The following is a 9,929-nucleotide window of genomic DNA, read 5'->3' as shown; positions in this document are numbered from 1 at the left end:
TTATTTCGATTTACTTAAATACGGATGCAGGGACTGCGATTGACTTGAGTTAAGCTTATGTTTATATTTAACTTTCAAAGCTTGTTGTAGTAAGGATCAAAATTCTTTGCAACATAAACGTGTGATTCGTGTGATTCTCGCATGTTGACGCTTTCTACAAAGGCTTGACTCGACTCAAATCACATCATAGCAGGCTATAGACGGAACAACAAAATATTAATTCGTAAAAATTACAAAACTCAACATTTTTATCACAAGTTGAAGTTCTTTGAAATAACTTGTCAACCAGATTAAATTTGACTTTGAGTGTGGTTACCTAATCCGTAGTATGATGTCACCATACGTTAAGATGACGTCACCATACTTTATTGACTTGCTTCTAATCTCAACTTAAGTTCGACTCGAGTAAGAAATAAATTATTTGGTCATGTCATTAACTTTTCTCAGATGTTAGTTACAAATATTTTACAGTCTCTGCAAAAGTTAACGTCTTTCAGAAAATTGTCGATCAATATGACAAAAATGCCGGCAGAGCTGGTTACGGCTATAACCCTTCCATGCAATTACTCATCGCAAGTGTCAAAGATTTGAATAAAATTCTCAATGGGTAAGTTGCAAAGACAAATGTAGTTTGTGACATGTGTTAAAACCTTCACATTATACACCTGTATATTTACTCTTTGATAAGTTGGCGTTCATGGAGTTTCTTTGGTAGCTATTTCAATGCACATTGCACAATTTCACTTGTGGGTTCTTCTTTGTTGTAAGATTTCTGAAAATCGCCCCAGAACGTGGTACAGCTGACGGAAGAAGGGACGATGCACGTTTCAATTATTTCCAATGCTCAATTATGACGAGTTGTACTACGCGCTACGAGACCTGTTGTGGACTATAGCAGATGTCGATTTAAACGAAAATGGTATGTATTTCGTTTAAACTTCATTTTATGTAAATATTTCATCGTTATTGATTTAGTTTCCTAGTTACTATCTGGATTAAGGATTGTTGAATCATGGACGTTTTGATTTGATTATTTAACGTTAGAGATATTGACGCTTTGTTGTATATGTTAAGCAATCGTATTTATTGAAAACATTAATTTTTGATTCCAGAAATACTAGCAGATGAAGCATTGGGATGTTTATGCACTCTTATGGCGTTCATGGATGAACGGAGAAGAGACGATCTTCCTAACATTGTGGCTGAACTGCTTTCTTTCACCGAATTCAAAAACTTCAGCGTGCTTTGAAATGTCTATGCCGAAATATTATTCCGGTTTGTTTTAGTGAGTTTTGGCAAGTACTATACTTGCTCCAGCAGATTTTTACAAAAATAAATTTCAATTCAACTTTAAAAATTTAATGTTATGACGTAAACAATCTACAGGCGTTTAATATGTGTGACATTGATTTAATGTAGCTGGAAATTAAAATCATAATATAATGAACTTTAGTTAAAAATATTGAATTACACCAGATCTTGATAATGAAGAAGAAGCAACTAACCGGTCAAATATACGCAACATACCACTGACTATGACCCTCGAACCTGGTTTTCGATTTCGCAAATTATGTTTCCCTTCATTTTGAGTTGATGGAAACTTTCTTGTTGTTTGATAGAAACCTGTTGAGTGTAAATATTTTCTCGACTTACTTTATATTTAGTTTAAATTATTAATTTTTTCTTTTTATTTGAAACGTATATTTTTTAGAATCTTCTGGTCGCAATAAATCGCGCCGAAAATTTGACAAACATTTACGGGATTCAACATTTACTACATTACTGGCTTTATTTCATGGAACTTGATCAGAGTTTTAATACCACCTTGTGTAAGAAATGCATGAGTTGATCATTTATAAATGAGCAAATATCTTTAATTAAGCTTAATTTAAATCATTTTATAAAGCAAAGAGAAGTATCCAGTGTGAAAGCAAAAAATGCAGGTCGTCTTCAGAAACAAACTTTGCAATAAGCGTCATAAGGGTCATCATAAGGTCATCGACCCCCCACTTGCTGCAAAGTGTTCAGGGAAATCCCCTCGCCAGTACCTATGCGGCGCTTGTTCACAAGTTGTTGCTTATTTGATGAACTAAAATAGAATCGTTGATAAATTATTTCAACGTTCAAAATAAACATGGATTATATGACATAATCATATTTAAACTTTATTAAAAGGAAATTGTGAACGACGATTTCGCGTCCAAATGTTTCAAAGTCCTTTTACCGACCGATGCAGAAAACCGTCGATGCAGGAATCTGGAATCGAATCACAGCGATATATTGGAACAATACCGCTTTCCTTTACCATCAATTCTAACACAATTATCCACATAAATCATTATTTGCTTGTTGTTGAAATTTAAGAAGTTAATTATAATAGCGGATGTCTATGTCTAACATTGACACTGACAGTTGGACTTCACGTCAAAGTGATTTTAAAATTAATCTTTTGTAACTAGTTGCCCAAGTTTTGTAAACTTTATTTTTATCTTATGTTTGTTGCAGGTTTAATATTTGCCATGTTTGTTTTTTATTTTGTATTTTTGCAATAACATTTTGGCGATGTTTTTATTAAAGTCGAGTCGAAATAAGCTTTTGAGTCATTAGAAAGCGTTGAATGCAACATTACAAGTACAAGTATATAGCCAGGGTTGCCATATTGTCCTTATTTTGAAGGTCCGTGTCTTACAAAATATTTTTGTCCTTAATTTCTAAGAAATGTCCTTATTTTCACTTGCGTCCTTATTTTCGTCCTATTTTTAGGGCAGAGGTTCGTATTTTGGACATTTTGACACCTTTAGTATACCATTTTGTACCAAAGAGATACCAAAATTAAATACATGCAGATAGTGTCTCGTTTTTTTTGTTTTTTTTAGGAACATTGATTGCTTTCTCCTGTTGTGCACTGTTTAAGGTGGTATTCGTCTTTCGTTTCCTAGTCGTGCTTATTTTTGAGTCCAGAGCGAAGAAAAAGAAAAAAATGTGTGGCAGACATGCAACCACGTGACCATACGTGATGGCTTCCGATCTTTTCTTATTTTCTATCGATGATAATATTAATAATAACCGCAATCAACCAATAATACCCAGTGGAATTACAACTTGGAAAGCAGGGATAAGCAGAAAGTCTTATTTGGCGGTACCACTGGATGAAAACTTACAACCTAGTTATGTTTTTTATTATTCATAAGCAAACGTCATAGTTAAGAAGAATAAGTTTATTTGAAAAACGGTGTTTCATTATTACAATTAAAGCATCGATATAAGAATTTATATATTCTGACTTCATCCCACAAAGTGTGATGAAAGCTTGTTATTCATTTAGGTCTTTGTCGTCATTGTTACTGTTATTTTAAACTGTCTTTGCCATCGGCACAACATTTTGATTAACCTTAATTACTTTCACAACCACTTGGTAAAAGAAACCTTTCCTTCGTCATAGACATCTTAACTTTGAACGTGGTTTAAAAAAAGTTTGAAAAAGAGAAAACTTATCGCTTTACCAGCGGCGCGCTGTATTGCAGTACATGACTAGCTACAGACAGAGCGGTTGGTTCATTCAGAGAGAATTTGAAGTTTTTAATTTCATCATACTCAATGAAAAGTCTGGACATGACAATATTTTTAGTCTTACTGCTCGGTGTATTTACTCTCTTTAGCGATGGGCAAAGTGTCAGTGACGGGAATCGAACTCAGAAATTCGGTAATGGTTGTCTTCTCACGAATACCGTAGTAGATGATGTTCCTTTCAAAAGGTATCAGCTTAGTAGAAGAGTTTCACAAAAGCCTTTCCGTGTTCTAACGTCACAATGTTTCACAGTGACGTGTACAAAATGAGCCCGCCCCATCTGGACTGTGCTGGTCGAAACTTGACCAGGTTTCAAGTCTCAGGCGACATCGGTCACGTGAAGACACTCACTCTCTTCCGTAACCGACTCCTGCAGCTCCACGTCGACGACTTTGCCGGTTTTGTGAACCTCTCCTACATGGAGGTGATGTCGAACAAAGTGCAGAGAATAGTCGCATCCTCGAAAGGTCTTGTCCTGCCTTCGGTCACTTTCATCTCGCTGTTGTAAGTTCTGTTATACTCTAAGATTCAAAAGTGGATTATGTTAAGTATGTCATCTACAGCAAAGGAGTCCTTAATCACGACAAAAATATATTTTCAATTTAAAACGTTAGCTGTAATAAACTTGTTTGATAACCATGGAGATTGCTTGAGCATAGGATGTCACATCCGATTAAAGGCGAGGTTTGTTTATCCTGTGACGCATTAAATCATTGCCTTGACACACTCGCCAACACCTAAAGGTCGTGCTCCTGCGCAATGTTACAACCAACTTATATTGTGTGTTTCTAGCGATAACAAGTTGTCGGTGGTGCCCACTGGCGGACTGAAATCTTTTCCAAACTTGGAAGTTCTTGTTCTATCAAGGAACTTCATCACTTCCATATCCAAAGACGATTTCCGCTTCACACCAAACCTGCTCGTAAGATTTCAATTGTGGTACTTTGTATAGAAATGCCATTCTTGGTTTGGAGGAGTGTAAAGGCTTCAGTTAATGTGCGGTTATGTTCGGTGTTGACAAGCTTCCGTGTCACATTTATAAAGGTCGAAGGGGATTTCGTGTTCGTTGGTTTAACAATCCATTTACATTGCACCTCAGTCTGTGCCCAATATACAGAAAGCGGGTAATAATTGTTCTCTGAAGGCTGAACACACTTTTAATTACTTCCTGTTTACCAAAATGGTCTTGTGGGATTTTGAGCGATTCATTTCCTGCAAGCGAGCAATTCTTAACCCGGAAAGTGGCGGTGACAATCTCCCTGCTCAATTAATTCAATCACTTAAAGAGCATTCAATTTTGTAACTTCAAAAAATGAACTTTCAAAAATTTTGTAACTTCAAATTTCACGGTTTAATTCCTGATTTGTTAGTGTTTCAATGCTAAGTTCTAAAAACTAAAACATCACCGCGCATGAAGTGGGCATTGTACTGCTGTATTTGATGATGACGTGTTTCAAAATAAATGTCCCTTCTTGCAGAATCTAGGGTTACAAAATAATCCTCTCAGGAATTTCGAAGCTGGTTGGCTGAGTAATCTTCACTTGGACGAACTTGGCCTCAAAAGCTGTAATCTCACCAAAGTCCCGATTGGAATTGCGAATTCTTCAAGTTAGAAATTTAAATCGATGACGCAATTTGACTTTGCTTCATTAAAACTTTTATTTGTTTATAGTTTTTTTTTTAACCAGATTTTAAGTCTTGAGTATTGTCCAATAAATAACATAAAAATGATCAGATGTCGATTGTTTTACAATTAACCCATTATTGGCTAACAGCTTTATCCGGCTTGGATCTCTCCCGGAATCTCATCACAGAGCTTAAAAACGGATCGTTTAAGGGAAACTCCCAATTGCGACGACTTTTGGTTTCTTCAAATAAAATATTTTCTGTAGAAAGCGCGGCCTTTGATGGTAAAGTTTTGATTTTAGTTATTCTTACTGGGTCGTGTAAACGGGGCTAGATCACTATCCTGATGTAATTTGAAAATATTATGATGTCTATAATTTTGTCCGTCCAGGGGCATCTTCGCTGCGAAGACTTGATCTCTCGGATAACTTGATCGAGAGCCTTCGAGCAGGAACTTTTACCAAGCTCGGCAAACCGCTCCTTAAAATCAATTTATACGAAAATCCTTTAAATTGCAACTGCTCCTTGCGTTGGCTCAAACAATTTGAAAACGAGGTAAGAGTTTTACTGTAAAGTATGACGCTTTGTTGCTGTTTCACCTAAAGCATAAAAGTTAAAACATTAAGTGATCAGATTGATGAGTTCGGTGAGATAAAGATTTCCCGTGTTCTTACCGCAGCTTGTGGGGCGCGACATACCAAACGAGATTCGCTACAAATGTCAGCAACCGTTGCGAAACCACAACAAGAAATCTCACGAAATAAAAACTGAAAGTTTCTCCTGCGAATCCGATGACCAGTCATGGACCGGTAGATTCTTTGCTTAAGGTTCAACTTTTCCTCGATCAGAAACGGAACGGATAACATCTTCTATGATTCATATCTGCTTTCTAGATTGCAACGAGGTAGCTACTACCACCCGTTCCCCCACAACCACCGCGGCAAGCACGAACACAAACACGTCACTCTGTCCAAGAACTTGTGTTTGTTACGACAAACATTTCAAGCAGTACTACCCGCCGCCGGGAACCGCGAAAAAGAACAAAAGAAACTATTGGTAAATGAAATCTTCAATTTTCCCGCCTTTGAAATTTAACAACGTGGGATAATTACAAGCTCTGTGATATACGCGCGTTGAATAAACAAAGGGTGTGCGTTATGCTTTGCGAGTCTACCGTATTAAACAGATCAATAACAGGTTTAAGTTTGCAGTTCGTTAAGGCACGACATATAGTACAATAAACAAGGTATTGCTAAGTTGTACGGAAGTACGTTGTGTGACGCTTTCCAGTCCTTCAACTTCTGCCATAGCTGTTCATATTTATTTCAATGATCAGTAAAACTCTGTCTGTCTAATTGCTCGATCCTACTTCGATTTATTTTTTTCTCCAGGTCATCTTGGATAGGTTGGTCCACACCTCGTGTTCGATGCGAGGAGGCTAAGTTAAAAGAAATCCCCATTGATGACATCAGAAGTGACGTAGCTATGATATCGTTGGCTGCAAATAACATCCCGTTGTTGGACCTCTCCCGACTGAAAAACTTCACCAAGCTGAAAACTCTGAACCTGCAAAGTTTGAACAATTATCACTTCTTCGTTAATGTACCGTCCGTGCAGCCCCTTATGTTACTTTGCTATTCACTTCTTTGCTATTCTTTATGCACAGACAACGGCATCCAGTCTGTGAAGCCCGCTCCTGACATCACGTTCAAGTCGGTGACTTATTTGGTGCTTCAGTACAACAAGATAAGGGTAATCACCTCAGAACACCTTAAAAGCTTTCCAAGTCTGACGTACATAGGTTTGCAGCATAACCTGATCATCAACATTCCAAGTGATTTATTCCAACACAACGGGTAGGTTTACAATCCGCCATTTTTACACAGAATACGTGTATTTTTATCTTGTGGTGGAGATCTAAAAAAGTTACAGATTTATGTTTCATGCTCTGTCTAAAATTTTTATTTCTATTGCAGAAAGTTGACCTATCTTTATCTTGGCCCGAATCCCGTGAAGTCCTTCAACGAAGACTTTATGCAAAACCTGTCACTGAGGAGTGTCTACCTGCGAAATATGTCTCTATTTTCAGTTCCTTCGAGCATAGGAAAACTGGTATCTTGCCCTACTGGAGTGTTGAGGGAGTAATTAGACTTAATATGACCATACAACAGAGAATTGAAAAAACTTTTTGATTTCAGGTAAACATGACGTCAGCTGATTTAAGTGACAATTACATTACAACCGTAAATGACTCAGCATTCAGCAATTGCAAAAATTTAATGTGGTTGTATCTCCACAACAACAGAATATCAAGCATTGCACCTGATGCATTCAAGTCAGATTTCCATCCAATTTATTCGATCAGTTGAAAAGAGCATAAACATCAAATAACTTAGAATAGTCTTCTTTCTGTGTTGATTGTCGTCAAACGATTCTGTCTTTTTTAGCGGAGCTGCCAAACTCAGTCGACTGACGTTATCAGCGAACAAACTCACCACAATTCCCGGCAATGTTTTTTCAAATATTGGCCAGGAGAGACTGAACGTTGAATTGTGGGAAAATCAACTCGTTTGTGATTGCAAAATGAAGCCTTTTATGACGTGGCTGGAAAATGTACGTTTCAGCACCCAACGTAGCCCAAAATGGGCTTGGCAAGAACTTGTTAAACTGTAACCTGTGCAGCATACAGTTCGTTTGTAGCCTACATGTATTTAGGCTAACTATAATCGTTTAGCTAATCAGCTATCTTTGAAAGCCTATCAACCCTTGAAAGTCAATTTCACGTCATGAAGTTCAAATAATTTGACAGAGAACCGAAGCAGACCCGACCACGGAATTTCGCTTCCGCTGTTATCAACCGCTTCGACTCCATCACGCCTATGTCGACACTCTTCTCCCGAATGACTTCATATGCGATTCAAGCGACAAAATGTTTACTTTAAATGGTAGGCTTTCGCTTCTCTTGTCTGAGCAAGGTTTACCATTGGAACACTAACTTTAGTTGCATTAGTTGATGGAGAATCTAAAATCTTTTCAGTTTCAACTTACTCCAATCCCAGTGGCAGAATTGCGCTTTCAGTGATTTTATCCGTCATAGGCACCTTACTGTGCACATTGTTCGTATACCGATGGAGAAATAGTTCACGGAGGCACACCAGGCAGAGGTAAGTTCAACTTTTTTGCAACGCTTTGGACTTAAGCACAAGTTCATGGCCAAAATAAGTTTGTCTTAAGATTGAAAATAGAGTCACCTACATGCAGTATGCTGTTGATGTACCCACGCGTGTTTTACGTTAAAATCCAGGGTAAATGGCAGAAAAACAAAGCAATTACACAGTCGGCCACCGTGACGTGTAACCACGTCAGGTGGCTATACAATAAAAACTACACGCGCTTTTCATGCGTGAGTGGTTCATACCTGGCAATTATCGTCTCTAACGTCACAATGGTGGTGGAAAGAGGATAAATTCCCTGCCGACTGTTTGAGTTTTGAAGTAAACATGGACCTAGCACACTGCACTTTTCATTGCAATGCGTAAAACAACTGTGCATTGGTGCTGCTTTACAAACAAAGATTGCAAGCTGGGTGTAGATTACTTAGTTTTCATTTAAATATGCAGACTTTTGTTTCTTTATGTTGTTTAGGATATTCTGAAAAGATGCTGCAAGATATTCGAATAGATGTTGATTTGTTTGGAGAACTCTCGGATTTTTTAAAGCATTTTTACGTTTTACGATAGTCGTGTAAATAAAGTATTAAATTCAATTTACAAGCAGAACAAAGCCCAAAAAACCTAATTGGCAGAATCTTCTCTAATGGGTCCTGTTGTAAGCACATAAGAGATATTAACATGCAGTAAACCAGACCCAATTTACAATTTTTTGCCGATGATTTTGGGATGAAAAGAAAGAAGTGCAAAGTAAAAATGACTGCAGAAAAATCGCTAGCCGAGTCTTTAAAATGCTGTGCTCGCAATAATTCTGCCCGTGTTCGAAACCCAGTGTCGCCACCGCTGTAATGTGCTTGTGCGAAATATTAACGACGCTTGCTGCTGTTTAGTTGTCCTGGTGAACATTCCCTAATTTCAGAAACACGATGTAGAAAAAGTTAGAAAAAATGTGCCTGTCAATCGGAACTTGCGCAAATCCAAATTGATATGAGCTGCTCAAAAAATTACTGCTTGAAATATTACTTGACTAGCACGGCAACTAAGCTTTGAGTTGGATAACTGGATGCAAATGCTACTGCAGTAGGTAAAAACTCGTTATTATTTCGTGCGACAAATAGCATTAACTTACAGGTTTAATTTACTCCTACAATTTATAGCAAAAGTAAGTGACCGAAATGGGGAAAGGTATCGCGCTTTGTTACCGGTATTTTGTGTTGTATTGTTTATTTTTCGCCATTAACTGTACTGAGCGAAAGTTAAGATGCTAACCGGTTTAGATATAGCTATAGATATATATCTATGTCTGTGGTTGATTTTGCACAAAGAACATCTTGTAAGAGATTTTTGATTTGGATTAACCACGATCAGCAATGATGAAGACTTAATATGATGATCTTGTAAAATTTTAATGATGGTAGTGAAATTGCCACACAAACTTGTGAAGGCAAATGATTTCTGTCCAACTGACTTCTGTGAAGTTCTGACGAATGAAACCGAATAAAAGAAAGCAAAGTAAAAATACGGTATAATATATACGAATAATGATGATCCTTTTAAAACAGTTG

The 9,929-nt window shown here is 37.3% G+C and overlaps 1 protein-coding gene and 1 long non-coding RNA gene across 5 annotated transcripts; both read left to right on the top strand.

The window, feature by feature from the left end:
* Window positions 1-1,390: 1,390 nt before the first annotated feature.
* LOC143469307 (uncharacterized) lies at window positions 1,391-2,062 on the top strand. The gene is made up of 3 exons (XR_013119097.1): window positions 1,391-1,632; window positions 1,712-1,829; window positions 1,907-2,062. It is a non-coding gene; the product is annotated as an uncharacterized LOC143469307 (long non-coding RNA).
* A 1,447-nt stretch (window positions 2,063-3,509) lies between these two features.
* On the top strand, window positions 3,510-8,967 carry LOC143468498 (uncharacterized). Of its 4 annotated transcripts, XM_076965771.1 has the most exons (16): window positions 3,510-3,755; window positions 3,821-4,072; window positions 4,361-4,490; window positions 5,047-5,176; window positions 5,344-5,478; window positions 5,586-5,749; window positions 5,874-6,003; window positions 6,088-6,250; window positions 6,586-6,767; window positions 6,861-7,050; window positions 7,171-7,306; window positions 7,393-7,529; window positions 7,642-7,807; window positions 8,004-8,139; window positions 8,232-8,358; window positions 8,840-8,967. In XM_076965771.1, the coding sequence occupies exons 1-16, from the start codon at window positions 3,598-3,600 to the stop codon at window positions 8,847-8,849; spliced, it is 2,346 nt and encodes a 781-aa protein (XP_076821886.1). In that variant the 5' UTR covers window positions 3,510-3,597; the 3' UTR covers window positions 8,850-8,967. The 4 variants fall into 4 exon arrangements, 3 of the variants coding, with proteins under 3 accessions (XP_076821886.1, XP_076821894.1, XP_076821877.1); XM_076965779.1 differs by having other exon boundaries at window positions 3,510-3,703; window positions 6,586-7,050; XM_076965762.1 differs by having other exon boundaries at window positions 6,586-7,050.
* The last annotated feature ends 962 nt before the right edge of the window (window positions 8,968-9,929 follow it).

The sequence above is a fragment of the Clavelina lepadiformis genome, chromosome 1 (assembly GCF_947623445.1).
Source record: "Clavelina lepadiformis chromosome 1, kaClaLepa1.1, whole genome shotgun sequence".
NCBI classification, from domain to species: domain Eukaryota; kingdom Metazoa; phylum Chordata; class Ascidiacea; order Aplousobranchia; family Clavelinidae; genus Clavelina; species Clavelina lepadiformis.
Note: the sequence above shows the minus strand (reverse complement) of the source record. Positions and strands in the feature narration are given on the sequence as shown.

Bases quoted from the DNA above. Each gene is read 5' to 3' on its own strand.
- LOC143468498 (XM_076965762.1), top strand. From the start codon at position 3,598: ATGAAAAGTCTGGACATGACAATATTTTTAGTCTTACTGCTCGGTGTA. The intron at 3,756-3,820 runs GTATCAGCTTAG...AATGTTTCACAG, and splicing joins GATGATGTTCCTTTCAAAAG to TGACGTGTACAAAATGAGCC. The intron at 8,140-8,231 runs GTAGGCTTTCGC...AAATCTTTTCAG, and splicing joins CAAAATGTTTACTTTAAATG to TTTCAACTTACTCCAATCCC.